Here is a 15685-nt window from a genome sequence, read left to right as displayed (position 1 = left end):
TCACGTAGAATGTAGTTAAATACGAGTCGTTCGATTATATGAAAAATTCGATTATCCGATCATCCTGAACGAAGTTAGTTTGGATAATCGAGCTTCTACTGTATCTGTAATAACGTTTGACAATGAAAGAATAACATTCGATAGCGAAAACTTAAACATCGCACACAATCTTTCCAAATTAAAGATTTTATCAGTTTTTTCTGATTTTTTCGTATAATAGAAAAATATTCAAGTGTAACCCTCGATATATCACAGCACGTGACATTCAAACCCCCTGGTGCGTTCTGGATTGCGTAACGCGAGTTTATAATTGAGATCTTGCGAACTATCAACAGGATTCCAGCGAATAAGCCGGTAGAGTTACCTCCGGATGAAAAAATCCGAAAGATTGAAATCCGAGGAGCATATGGGTCATGCAGTTGGCTCTCTTTTATCAATTCAATGACCAGAATACCTTTTATTAAAACAGTCTCGGGTATGAGACTGAAAACCGGAGGTCAGTCATACGTGAACCAGATCTAACGAATTTTTAAAGTAAGGTAGTTTATTTGTGGCAGCGATTCTGCCCGCAAGAAATATATAACAATTATATATTCTATATTATATTTACGCCGCATATATTTTTAATCACTGTTTATAATATCGATTATTGATATTATGTTAATACTATTTATTAATAACAAAATTAATATTTATCAGCATGAATGTTATTATTAATTGATTAGTAGAGTCATAGTACCCGTAATTTAGTTCATATAATATTTAACACACTAATACATAATCCGATATTTAAGTATGTTTGTCGCATTAATTTATGAAGCTATTCATGTGGTTTCACAAATTCCCAGGATTGCAGGTCTGTTGCTAACAACAAATTTCAACACAGCTTCTTTTAACAAACGTTATTCGATTATTTTGGCATTTTGATGCATAAATCTGAAGTATTTACATTTGCTGGTAACAAATGAATTCTTTTAGCGTAACAATATTTCCAACAGATGAAAAACATTGAATAAGATCGAAGTTACCGATGTTACTGGTATCATTAAATATTCCATTGCTGATTCCACGATCGTCGCGTTCAACTTTAAATTAACTTGGATTCAGGGAAATAAAATTTACACCGATCGAAGTATGCATAATACTTACACGTGCATTTAAAATTTGAATACAAAAAATAGGGCTCTACTGGAATTTTATCAATAAAGCAGAAATTTCCCTCTATTTTCACTGAATGAATTTATACTTGTTCGGAAAAATATCGACGAACAACATAGTTTTAGCAAAACATATACAATATGCACGTATGACGAAGGGGAAAAGCAAAAAAAGACGAATCAAATGGATCTACCCGACTAAGGAATTTAATTGATTCAGTCGTAACCATGTTTCTATTTCATTATGTTAAGATAACAAAATTAAAATTAACTCGAACATACTATACAAGATTAAAAAGATCCTACCTCACCCCTATTACTCCATCCTAAAATCTTACCTAACCAATAGACAATTCATGGTTAAATGCCTAGACGCCACTTCCGCAACATTCCCAATAGAAGCCGGCATACCCCAAGGTAGTGTCCTCGGACCCCTACTGTACTCCATCTACACTGCCGACCTACCTATATCAAACGATATAACAATAGCGACATTTGCAGACGACACAGCGCTATTAGCTACCCACGCAGACCCGGTAATAGCCTCATCCACTCTCCAACGAAGTCTCGACTCCATGGAAAAGTGGTTTCACAAATGGGGCTTCAAAGTCAACGAAAAGAAATCCTCACATGTAACCTTCACGCTCCGAAAACAAACCTGCCCCCAGGTCACCATCAACAATGCAACAGTTCCTAGCAGGGACACAGTCCGATACCTGGGCATGACCCTGGACAGGAGACTAACGTGGAAGACACACATCTCAGATAAAACGAAGCAACTAAAGGACAAACTAAAAAAACTCTATTGGCTCACGGGCCGACGCTCCAAACTAAACATACAGAATAAAATTACCCTCTACAAGACCGTAATAAAACCTGTCTGGACCTACGGAATCCAACTATGGGGAACAGCAAGTAACTCCAACATTGAAATACTCCAACGCTTTCAATCGAAAACGCTAAGATCCCTAATTGACGCACCTTGGTATGTAACCAATGAAACAATACACCGCGACCTCAAGATACCCACCGTCAAAGAGGAAATAGCAAAATATAGCGACAGATATAGCAAAAGAATCAACAAACACCGAAACCCCCAATCACTGGACTACTCGATACGACGGACCAGATTCGCAGGCTGAAGAGGCACTACCCGCTAGACCTAAACGTTAGATTCATTTAATTATCCAAATTAAGCATATGCACTTACTTATAATACTTATAAATTATACCTATCTATAATAAGTATTAACTTATTGTAAATAAACAGCCATGTCACTGCGCCACGCCAGAAAAATTACTGAAAATTCTCAACGCGAGAATTGATTGTAATTTCAACAAATAAATAAAAAAAAAAAAACTCGAACATAATACTCGAACGTTGTTTTTACACTGAAAACAAAATCCAACTTCGAAAATCCACTTTCATAATTCAGAAATCCCGCTCTGTCAAATACCTTGGTCTTCTTTTGGACAACAAACTAAACCGAAAAATATATATTCAAGAGAAAATCAAATAAAAACTGGCAGGAAAACTATGAACTGGCTCATGACCAGCAATTCCAAACTGAATATAAACAGTAAACTATAAATTTACAAATTACCGATCCCATGTGGTCATATTGAATTCAAATTTGAGGCATGGCTGCCAAATTTCGTATTAAAAAAAAAAAAAAAAAAAAAAAAAAATAGAAAATCTACAATCGGTTCTACTAAGAACTACGTTAAATGTACCGTGGTATATATGAGACGATGACATAAGGAAGATACTAAAGATCCTAACAGTGGAATAGGAAATTAGAAGATATTCGGAATCACATGAACACAGATTAAACAGGCTACAAAAATCAATTTGACAAAAGTTGTTACTCAGGTTTCTAAGAAACTTCAAAGGAAACACCGTTTACATCTATTTACACCTAATGATTAATAATTGATAATCGATACCGATACAACATTAACTTTCACTCTGACGATTAGTATTATAACGATAAGTACCACCATAGAATAAATGCAAGTAATTACAAGCATACAATTAGAAACGTTTGAATAAAGGAACATCCAAAGAAAAAGAATTTCATTATGTCATTTCATCGATTTGAACAATTTGTTGTTAATGAGCCATGTCTCGGTACAGTGTTAATGACATTTCGAAATGTTTCGTATAACTGCATATACATAAAATGTTTCTAGGAGTGTCAGAATACTTTCGTGAGCCACTTCGTATCATTCAATCGTTTGGAACCTAAAATTACAGGTGATAACAATCCGGATGTCTATCTTTTGTAGAACGATTCGGAGTGTGGCAGAACGTGCACGTACTCGACATGTATAGCGTAGGAAACACGACGTCCACCGCGAGGATTCGCTTTCATATTCAATCATGGTACGACGAAGTAGAAGACTTCGATTCTGCGGAATTCGGGTAAGCTCTTTGCGCGCGCTTTCGTACGGATTTTAAGGCAGCGTCATTTTTCCTCTTCTTTCTTTTCTTTTCTTTTTTCTTTCCTTTTTTCTTTTTTTTTGTTTTTTAAGTTCTCTTTTTCAATCTACCCTTTTGCACGAGCGTGCGAGGATGAACTTCAGCAGAGAGATCCGGTGTGAAAGGCGTTATTCGAAAAGAATAAAAGTGAGCGCGTAGCCGTGCTCCGCACCGATTCTGTGTATCGTGTTAAATTGAATTTCATTTGTATGGTAGTCTTTCAGTTTTTTGAGATTGGGAGGATTGTTGTATAGTTCAGGTTGCTGAGTTTAATTGTTCTATTGTGGCTGGTTTAACAAGACACAGTAATTGAATCGGTGAGATCGGGAACAAACAAGTTTTTTTGGTGGGGGCGGGGAGGGGGGTCGAATTATTCGCTGAATCATATTTTTCGCCTGTAAATTAGTGCGGAATTATACGTCACTAATACGTTAAATGAGTGCATATAAGCCAAAAATGTGTACATGTGTATGTGATAAAATAGGAAAAGTGATTCGTAAGAAACGTTATAAGTTATATTTGTTTCTGAAAAGTGACTTGTAATGTTTTTAATTCAATTGCGGGGAACATGAGGGGGAAAGCGAAGATTTGGAACGTGGCAACGTAGTTAATTCGAAATCGATTTATTCTTTAGGAAGGCTGTGGAACTAATTCTTTTCCATATATACACATTTTAATCTGTCTATTGTATGGAAACAAAAATATGACTCCCCAACGGTACCTTAATACTAGAAATACTACAATACTTAATATTACAAGTTAAAACAAAATGTTTTTTTACATAACAATATAGAGAATAAGATTTGAATTCCACTTCGCTTTCTTTCTTAATGGTACATCAATGAATCTTTGATTCTGTGAGAATATTTAAAAATAATCGCCAATATTTTGCTATTCGTTTCTGTTACTATTTATTATAATTTGCAGGCTATGGGTTTTTATACAAATTCATATTTTTATGAACAGAATCAAATAAATTGGATCCTAATAAATGTCTTCTTCTTTTAGATATTTTAAGGGTCATTTTATTCTGAATGATTGAATACTTTATTTTTATACATAATTTAAATCAGTTATAAAATTTCATTCATGAGATATAAAATCTTGATGAGTTACTTCCTTCAGTCACTATTTCTTTTATAGAAAGGAATGATTCGAACGATGGAAGAGAAATTGACGGAATAATTGGAACGGCGCCAAAGATTGCCAAAGATCTTGTTTCCCTTTTCATTCCTTCTGTAGGGCGTTGAAGTATCGAAATAGTTTGTCGTTCAGAAATATTGATGCGGATTTTATTGGCCCCTGTGGAATGACTAAAATCCTGAAAGTCTGCAAATACCCTGATATGAAAAATTGATACAGGAGTAATTTGATCTCGACGATAATAAGTCATGTCATGGTTTAGGATTACAGGAAGTGCTTGAGACAAAGCCTTCAGATCAAATAGCCATGAACCTAAATAGAAGATTAACAAATTGAAAATCCAGATATCTAATTGGGTAGACTAGAATAGATCAAATATTTCTTTATACGCTTATAATTAATCTAAAACTAATCGATAACAAACTTGCAATAATTAAAAGAAAATTCAACCTATAGATACATTCTTATGAGGTAAAGGTACTTGTACAAATTATTTACAAATACGCGTACACTCAAGATTTTAGGTACACAATTTTGTACAAAAACATCCCGTATTTTGAATTGTAACAAAAACTTTCCCATATTGATGATGCAGGGATGTTATTTAATTGTGAAATTATATTTAAAAGTGGTGTTCAAATAGATATCTTTGTTCGGTTTTGTAACATTAAGCGGCTTTCACAAACATATTCACGGTGATTTACCACAGGCAAACGATTGACGGATAAGTACGAATCGTATGTAATTTAACAAGATAGATAGGATTTGATTAAAAACGTAAAAAAAGCGAGAAATACGGCCAGAAAAGCAAATGAAAAAATGGATATGCATTAATCACATCGGCGCGACTTTATCACGACGTAAACTCGTTATTTGCATTAACGGCGGTTCGACACGCAAAAAATAAAAAGGACGAAATGAACGTAGCTTTATGATTTCGTTGTCGTTTGTGACATAATGTTTATTTTTATATTGTTAATGAAACTAATCTGCCGAATATTGGGAAACAAAGGATATTTTCCGCTGACGGAAATTGCACGGAGAGAAGAATATTTCGTGAATTTTGTATTTATTGGTATCTACTACGATATTTCGATGGTATTATTATTTCATTAGAGAGTATGATATTTTATACTACGATATTTTCAGGATGCGCCGTGCAGTTTTGTGGCTATACGGAGTACTTAAGCATTTATAAAACATGCTTTTTCTAGCCAACGTAAATTTTCAAAATCTTTAAAAGGATCGAAGACAGAAATTACATATGTAGCGTCATTTTATTTAATTTTATAATTAGAAGTATATTAGAAAAGAATGGCAAAATATATTTTTTGGAACGTACACATAACGATACAATAAATAAATACTTCTTTCATTACTTTATTTTTTATAATTTTTTCACCATTCAGTGCTCTTCCATTTCGCAATCAAGCTTGAAAATCAAAATAAAAATTACAAAATATAAATATGTAAGTATATTTCTTCATATCTTCGAATTACAGAAAGCAGTAAATCGCGTAGAAAAAGACAGGAATCGTCTTATGAAATACATGACATAAGCTTTTAAATAACTTTAAGGGAAGAGTATGACTCGTAAAATTCAATGGAATTCAATCACTTCCCTTCCATCTTCAGGAATCAACAATAAATAGCGCAGATACAAAGGGAGTCAAAAGACACAAGGCCTTTCAACGTACGTTTGTCGTGTGATAATACCTCGTGTATACGCGAGCCTGTGTACGTGTGAATGTGCACTCAAGTCACGTGAAAATCCACACGTATTGTCATTCTGCACAGCATGCAATAGCCTAAGTTGAATTGATCGAAACGACTTTTATCTGCCAAGGCTTTCACTTTGTAAGTGGAACTGGTCGATGCAGCGTGTGTAGACACTGTTAACTTGTCTTTGAATTTAGCAGAAGGTTTACATTGCCTCTTTCTCTAGCCCTTTCCTTAACTTTCCACTCTGTCTTTGCGTGTTTTATCCCAACTGTCTATGTAGGACAGACGCATTTCGCTTACATCGAATCGACGTTGGCTAGGAAAACACCGAAACATCGAGCTTTCATCGTCGATCTTAATGAAAATCCTCTGTATTATGGTTTGTATAATAATCTGTACTACAGTGGTAGTAGATTGAAATTTTCAAATCGCATCGTTAATATCGTTTTGCTGAATTTGCTTAATTTCTGATTGATTAAATTATTTTCTTAATTCTAATATGCTTCAGTGAGACATAATTATCGTAGACTCTCGATAATTATTATTAGACTATTGATAGATTCTGTTTAATTCCAAGTGTCAAAACTAATGCATATGCATGTATCGGTTTTAATTGGTCCATTTAATCATATATGTTGGTACAGTAATGAATCAGTTTTAGTCAAATTTGATTGATCAAACTAAACGGAAATGGATAAATAGAATCATATCGAATGACATCGAGCATACAGTAATAAATGGTATAAAATAAATTTGTCGGTGGCAAATTTGTGCAATGTTAGGAATAATTATAAACAATTTTCAAAATTAGGTGTCTCTACAAGCGAATTTTAGTAGCAGTTTCAACGTGTCGTATATTTATTACATAGGCTATTAAAAATCCAGAAGAATACGTAGCTATCACCTTCAGTTTTATTATACGTATCGCATGACGTACAAAGTATTACATTTTTCCATAACTGTTCAAATTTTATTTATTGGGATGGCTCATTAAATACCAAGCCCAGTGTCAAATGGAGCTACGGCTTCTTCCAATTTGAATATCATACAATGTTATCAACCTTCGCATATAAAATTTCACACCTCATACACATCTCATATATATATATATATATTGTCACCATTTTAAGATTCTCAACCGAAGGGCTCAATAAGTATTGTCAATGCAATATTGTCAATATTTACTGATGAATCGCATTTTCGTTGAGAATCATGAAATATTGACAATAGTATCGATTGTCTCAGGGCACCACAACCACCTCATCTTACATTGCAGTTTCTATGCTTCTCTCTCAAAACCTCCTCATTTACAATCCCTCGATTTCAGATTGGTGAATTTCGCAGCGCGGAGCAACCTGTCTTACATTCCGTTCGCGTCGTCGACAATTAGGCAGATCGGTTGCGGTCGTGCAATTTACACGGGCAGGTCCGGGCAATCGACAAGCAGTAGTACAGACACGCCAATAGCCGGCCGTACAATGGCAGTTGGATTCGGGGATCGCGTAGAGGCCCTCGTGTGCAATTACGGCCCACTCGATCGGAACACTGCAAGAGAACTGTACGAAGATGGTGTGCCGGCTCTTTGTCCATCGGGGACGATCCGCAGCTCACGATACCGAGCCCTCTGTCGTAAGTGTTTCCTCGTAGAGATGTTCCCGCCGCGGAACTCGCGCGATCGTTGTCGCTTCCTTTCTCTTCTCTCTGTCCTCTCCCTCGCTATGTCTGCATACAGCGCTTGTTAGCTATTTCCTTGAATGACGATTCTTGCGACGACGCGACTACGCGACATTAGAATCGTTTTCATGGAGTATTCGGATCGCTGGTCTCACGGGAGACTGGCTTCAGGTTATTCGATATATACGGAGTGGGCTAGTTCTGCTGCCGCAAGCTAACAGGAAACATAAGACACGATACGTACAATCATCATTAAAAGTCTATGCAACAATTTGCCACAACAAGAACAATGTGAAATGTTTTCGTTATCGTAAATAACAGCATATTTAGGCTGCGTGCGCGTTGGTGACAATTCGTCACGCTCCCGCTCGCATCAACCGCAAGTTCAATTGTTTCTTTCTCCAATAAGCAGTTAAATGCTAGTCTTGCAATCGTCAAATGCGCGTTTATATACACGTAAACGAATGTCCTTTTCGTAAACGACGAAAATATCGCGCGACAAATTGTCACTAGTGCGCGCGTAGTCTTTGCGATATCGAAATGGTCGAGGATGAGAAAAGATGTCGTAGGGTAAGATTAAATAAGGGATTTAATGGTAAAACGGGGCAAGTAGATCTTTCCAGGTAGATTGCAGAAAATTGCTGCGACAAGCTACAAAGGCTATGCAAAGCATTTTTGTAATATCGACAGTTATTTCCCAATGAAGAAGTTTTTTATGAGATTTTATATTTCACTTTCGTGGAATTAGATAACCAAGTGAAGGCACTTCTAAATCATACGAAATTTAATATACTTGAACATAATTAATTAGTAGGTATATAAAAGATACTTTCTTCCGACACTGTATCCGAACTCAGTATGCAACTACGATTTAATAAATAATTTCGATATATTATGTATGGATTTCATAAACATTTTAGTGAATCAAAATAGTCTGCTGATTCCATGAGATCACAAGTGTGACCCTTAATTAATTTGATTAACTTGCCATTAGTTTCCAATATTCATTTATACTATATATATTTTAACGCTATTTATGTACAGTTCTACAGTGTTCACGCATCGATACTATGTAAGATATACAGAACGGAATGTAATACTATTGACACTTCAATTGTTTAAAAATGTAGCAACCATGCCTATCAAATTGCCGCTTATCAAGTTTCATAGAATAACACTAATTGATTTTTAGCAGATCTCACGCGAAAATAATAAGGCTAATTCAAGAATAAGATCGATTTGTTCGGTATTCGCATGTTAGTAGGACAAGACTGAAGTTGTATCGAAATAGTGTTTCACTTTGCTTCATTGATCAAGTCTATCTTTATTTGCTACATTATTTTTCAATGACTGCGAGAAAACGAGAACGATGTTGTTTTTGTCGAAATCTTAATACAACACGGGAGATTGCAATTACGGTCTGCTCTTAAAATACTTCACAAGGTAGCAGGTAACTATGATGAAAGTTTTGTTAAAATAACAAAATAAAAGTGTAAACCGTCAATCGGCGAAAGAAAGACTGATTTTCTACGCTCAATTTAGTAGAAAACGGTCATAGTGAAATATACATTGTAAATATTGAAATGCAACTCTGTCAAAGAATGAAATGCAGCCACCAGTTTGTACGTTATTTGTTTCTTCTTTTATTGCGTGCAAAACATCGATTTTTCATACGTTGAAATATAATGGACAAAAGGATATTTTGCATAGTATTGCTTTGTTTGAAAAACGTTTGTCGGATTCTATTTAAAAAATGATTTAGTTTGTTTATTTGTAGCAAAAGCTACTTTTAGGAAATTTATCTATAAAAAAGCAAATATTTGGCGTCGCGGCTGATAAAATAAATTTTTCAGCTTTTAAAGAATATCCTTACTTCCTCTATTTTTCTCCGTTGCCTATTTTATTCTTCACAAAAGTATGTTATTTCTTTGCAATTTCAACGATGTCTGAACGATTCGTAAAATCCGACGTTCGAGCGACTGTAAGAGCCGCGAAACTATTACCTCTGATTGCGAGATATAGGTACTTGAAGTTGCAGAACATTTCTATAAGTAGATATAGAAGGGGCAGGCTGAACATTAAGGGAGCGTCTCTACAATCTTATTCAGCATTCTGCTCCGGTACTGCTGAATCCTCCAGAGTTTCCCGAAAACGTACCTAGTTCCCTCGAAAATTTTCGCTTCTGTTTGAAACTGAACTTAGAACGAATGAACAGCAATAAAACCGTGACGCTATTACCATTGTCAATCGAGTTACTTAAATCGATATCTTCTTATTTTCGCCATTATTCGTTTAGATATCATTCAAATAATTCCTTACTAAAAATACGAATCATAAAGTGTTAAAATTTTACATGATATATCACTAACAATAATATGAAAACATTACGACAGGAAGAATATCAGCAGAAGAGTAACGAATCACAAAACGTATCTCCGAAAACAAAATTTCATTTCCCATAAGCTTATACTAGCGTGAAATATTGTATGCGAAGATCTTTCTTCTTATCGCATAAAATTATTTTCCAATAATTCAACAAGACGTTTCCTTTTGAGTCGAATAAAATTATACACAAGTGTTTACGTTAATTGCTAAACGTATTATTCTTAATTACCTTATCTTTCGTTTTCAAATTTTTCCTTCGTGCGTGGAACATTCTGAAAGAGAGCGAGACCCAAGAAAAGCAAAAAACGTAAAGTTACGCGATAAAAAAAACTATAATAGCATCTTTCCCTGGAGTGTTGTTACAATTGGAAAAAGCAATAATCATAGCAAGACAAACCTCGTTACACTGTTCGACTTTTTCCTCGCTGAAATTGCGTGACTCGTTCCGTGCACAACCTTTTTTATTCCTCGCGAAATCTTTTCCTTGCCTTTCATGGCGATTCGACCACCGTCAATCAAATAATACACATAACGAGGATAAAAATTAATACGTTACAATGGAACGATCGTGACACAGCGTTCGTGATTTCGGGTTAGTCGTATGATTCTCGTTACGAAAATTACTTGATCGTTTCTCAGTCGATTACGTATTCCAAGGGAAAGAAAATCTAAAATCCGTCGATGGAAACCAGGGCCGGATGAAAGTTTTTGAGGCCTGGGATCATTGATCCAGCCGAGGCCCCCTTTATAGAAAATTCGGAGGCGGGAATTAAAATGTGTATACATATATATCGATTAGACATTATAAGAAGTATTCTTTGCTAATCTACAGCAAAATTAAATAAATTTACGTAAATATGGAATGAAATTTATTGTATAATATGTCATATTCAAAACTTTTTACTATGCATTATCAAAAGACAGCTGCTTTCTTTTAATTTTTTTAAATTTTTAAATTTGAGATGAGCGAGTGAATTTCTTGTTATTGTTCCTGATGGAAACGTCGCCAAAGTTTTTAGCGGACAAAATTAATCCATTCGTCATCTAGTTTGGTTTCTTACCAGGTCCCAAACAGTACGCGTCTTATGACAGCGAAAGAATTATATTAACTGCGCAAATAGCCATTTGATAATATTCATCCGCGTTTTCGCGTTAAGGAATCAATGTATCCCGATATTAATTAAACTGTAACTGTCATTTCTGTCGTCTCGTGCGAATGACAAGTTCCCTATGATTATTCGTTTTCTATTCGAACATTCGAGACTCGAAGCCAAGAAGTACAATAAAAGATATTTAGTCCTAATAGAACAAAATATAGATTTAACATTTGATAAAGAAATATATTTTTAACGCATGAAAAAAGAATTGTATTGCTATCGATAATAGTTAACCATAAATTTATAACGTGCTTGAAAAGTGGCGTTATTTACTCAAATTACCAGATATTGTGTAATTGTCTCATAACTGTAACCCTTCCAATTGCATATGGAACGAAAGATTTCGTATTTCGACGAGTTCAGTAATTGTAATGTTACCTAAAAGACCAGTCGGAACAAACACGTCGAAACGCAAAGTAAAAAGAAGTACGTGCAAATATTTTGTGCAGCCACCGTAAGTATCAAACATCAATCTTCGTGGCAACATTACGTCGTAAGCAAATAAATCTCACCCAGCTCGGCTGTTTCCTCGCGAGTCGACATTTTCCCTCTTCCATGCCATCGAAAAGCAAACAAGAAAACCGACATATCGCGTGACTTGTTCCGTATACGAAAACAACGATCTACTATACCGATCGAAAATTCCTTCAAAGAACGCGTACATATACGTTACATACATAGAACGATGTAGCCGCGTTGATCGCGAAATTGCGCATGGATTTCAGTTATCTTTCCAATTTATACCGACGAACTCGCTCGCGAGATCTCAACAAGGATAAGGTGGATGCTCGTTAAAGTTTTCCATGAGACACTGCCACTCGAATGGAGAAAGAAAGAGGCAGAGAGAGAGAGAGAGAGAGAAAGAGAGAGAGACAAAGAGAAGAAAAAATGATTGCCTCTATTAGAAAAGTTTCAGAAGCAGCAGTCGCAAAAGGTGCAGCACAAGATTCAACAGAAGCAAGATAAAAGGAACGATCGACCGATGAGCAACGGGGCATTCTTAATCAAATCGGCAATTTATCTTATTCAACTGATATTATTATTGTTGTCGACGTGATCGCCCACTTATCGTCGTTCCTTGCTGTAGCACTATCAATAGACCGTATTCACCAGGTAAATCGTTTTTTCTTTCTCTTCCTTCCCGTTGATTCGGTTTACGATAGCGCACAGAAAGTCTTCGAACAGATGGAATTTTTTAGGCTTATTCTTTACCAAAAAATTGAAAGAATCTTAATTGATATTGCACCAACGAACGACTCCTGATTATTGATGTTTAGTTTAGATAGAATATAGTAAAGAACGAGCGATTTAACGTATTCAAAGAGTTACGGGGGAAAATCTATCCGGTCGAAGATGTTTCCTCCGTTATTGTAGTTTGTAGAAAATTAATATTATATTATCGCATTGTATATTTGAGTAACTTTTCGTTAATTAATCTTCTTAGTGTTATTATATTAATCGCTTGACGTTGATATTCTTAAATAGTTTCTTTTCCTTGTTCGAATTTCTTATTTTCCTTGAACTTTATTTTCCATTATCATCGGTAATTATTCATTTATTCATCTGTTATCGATTTATTATTATTTATTTATTCTATTCACTTATTAGCAATTTATTTTTAGCAATTCTTATACAAATGTTCACTCGAGTAATGTTTGAATTTTCTCTCAGTTTTTCTCACAACTGATATGTTTCAATTGCTGTACAACAAATATGTATTGTTACAAGAAACCTTTACAAGGTAATAAAACGATTTTTATCTTATAACGTAATAATGTCTGATGTCCAATCTCTGAATATTTTATAATACTCGAAAGTAAATTATAGTAACGGAAAGGAAAACTAGTTACGACTGTATAGCGTTTTTGACGGATTTCAAATTCATGGGAGTTTTGTCTTTGCATACGTCTGCAAATACTAGAAAATGGGGCAAGCCAGACAGGCGTTGTAGTTGAAAGCAAACATTTCAGAACTTAATCGTTTCAAGAACGGCTAAAAACGTGATTATATTTTTCTCCAAATTTCTGAACATATCTTGCAAATGTTACTTAATTACAATATAACGCACTAAAACGTTTCTACAAATTGCATGCCAATCACGCCGCTGCACCTAACCCAGATCTGTAAAACCTACTCACAGTACACGTAAGTACACTTCATTTCATTTAAAATGCAACAATCCTGTGATTTCCACGTCAGAAGTTTCTTCTCGTATACTTTTTATCTATTTTTATTCTCAATATGGATTTAATTAATATTATAGTTAATATTTCTCGTGATTACTCCCTCATATCAATTTTATAAAAATCTTACGCTAACCCCAAGAAGTCTGAACCCTGTCGCCTTCATCGGTTTATTTCCGATCAAACTGTATTTCTCTACCATCAGAAAATCTGTCAAAAGGACCGAGAAAAATATAAAATAATCAATGTTATATGCGTAACTTCTTTTTCCAATTTTACATTGGAAGCTTCCTTTAAAACATAAGAAATCATTTTCTCGATCGAAACGAGAACGACATTATGCAGTAAGTAAATTCGATTGGATCTAATTGAAATTTCAAAAACCCATTTACGAGGCAGATTCATTTGATTACCCCTAAAACATAACTGCCCAACGATCACCGGTGTCACGACAACGACATTAATCTCCATTCGCCTTTTCATTACAGTTTAACCACTGTTTATGCCATAGTCACCGGGTCGGCTCATTAGCCGCGATAACGAGGAACGTGGATCGTAGAGCGTAGAGCGATTAGACGTGTGTTTAACGTGGACTTTTACTCGATCAATTTGCCGAGGTCCGTTACTTTTTGCCAGCTCGAAGAATTTGATCGGACGATTAAACGATCGTGATGAAGCAACATGACCGTTGGGTGCAAAAAGAAACGGATCCAGCTTGTCCAGGCGATAATTGAAAGAGACAGGCCGAAAGGAGAATCGAGCGAGACGATTGATGAATATTTCAGCGGGGATCAGGTCGAGAATTACGAGGCGAAAAAGGGAAGCTTCACGGTGGTAACGGCTGGCCGTCATCGAAGGTTTCGCGAAAGAAGAAACGAGAAAATCGATGTTCCGTAAGTGGAACGATGTCCTTGCCCGTTTTGCGTTATTTTCTTGTTTGGCCGCAACGTCGGAACGTTTCGTGGCATGTCTGTTACTTGACGCGTCGTTGAGTGGTTTATTCCATCGGTTCGGTTGCCCTTTTCTTCTTTTTTTGGAAATGGGAGCGCTCGCGCGAATCAAATTTTGATTCCATTCTGATTTTTCAAAAATTATTTTTGCGTGCTAAGAGAACGTGAGTTTAAAACGGGATATTTTTTTCGAGCGTTTCGAACGATTCCATTGGTGAAAATTCTGTTTGCATGATGATGTTTATAGAACAATCGTTACAGATACAAATAGTATTTGATATGCATATGGACTTCGTAACTTGATCGTAGGTTCAGAATACTGTAAACGCATAAATACTATACGCATCACTTTTTACATCGATCTTATTGATTATTTTAAGATCATTTAATTTTAAAGTAATATCATACACGAATGATGTTCATTACTGAAAATCGATAAATTCATCTTTGTATGTATTATGATTATAAATAGACGGCAACTATTTCTGCAAATTTATCTTTTTATGGATATAACTAAAGAAATAGAACCTAAATAAAAATTTGCTCCATTTGCTAAATATAATGAATACTTTATTTGAATATTTTATACATTTTTGTACACTTAGATTTCTAATAAATGTACAAATACAAGAGGGCCTGTATAATCTTATGACAGGGAATATTTTCCCAGTTGCTACAGCAATTTATTCATCAGTCGGAATTATTTTGTTTCGAGCATTTTATTATCAAATTATCGGAAGCGACAATCAATATGTCAAACATGTTGTATAAGAAATACTATTACATTCATTTCAACAATTTGTGTATATTTAATTTCCGATTCTTTTTGAGC

At 35.1% G+C, this 15685-nt stretch overlaps 1 protein-coding gene across 1 annotated transcript; it reads left to right on the top strand.

The window, feature by feature from the left end:
* Window positions 1–3439: 3439 nt before the first annotated feature.
* Window positions 3440–12894, top strand: LOC117162158 (uncharacterized; the record flags this gene model as incomplete). The annotated part of the gene is made up of 3 exons (XM_033344012.2): window positions 3440–3582; window positions 7832–8133; window positions 12626–12894. Coding segments are annotated over 3 exons (597 nt in total), but the record flags the coding sequence as incomplete, so codon positions are not given.
* Between the last annotated feature and the right edge of the window lie 2791 nt (window positions 12895–15685).

This window comes from Bombus vancouverensis, chromosome 2 (genome assembly GCF_051014615.1).
Source record: "Bombus vancouverensis nearcticus chromosome 2, iyBomVanc1_principal, whole genome shotgun sequence".
NCBI lineage: Eukaryota > Metazoa > Arthropoda > Insecta > Hymenoptera > Apidae > Bombus > Bombus vancouverensis.
This window is presented reverse-complemented; position numbering and strand designations above follow the sequence as displayed.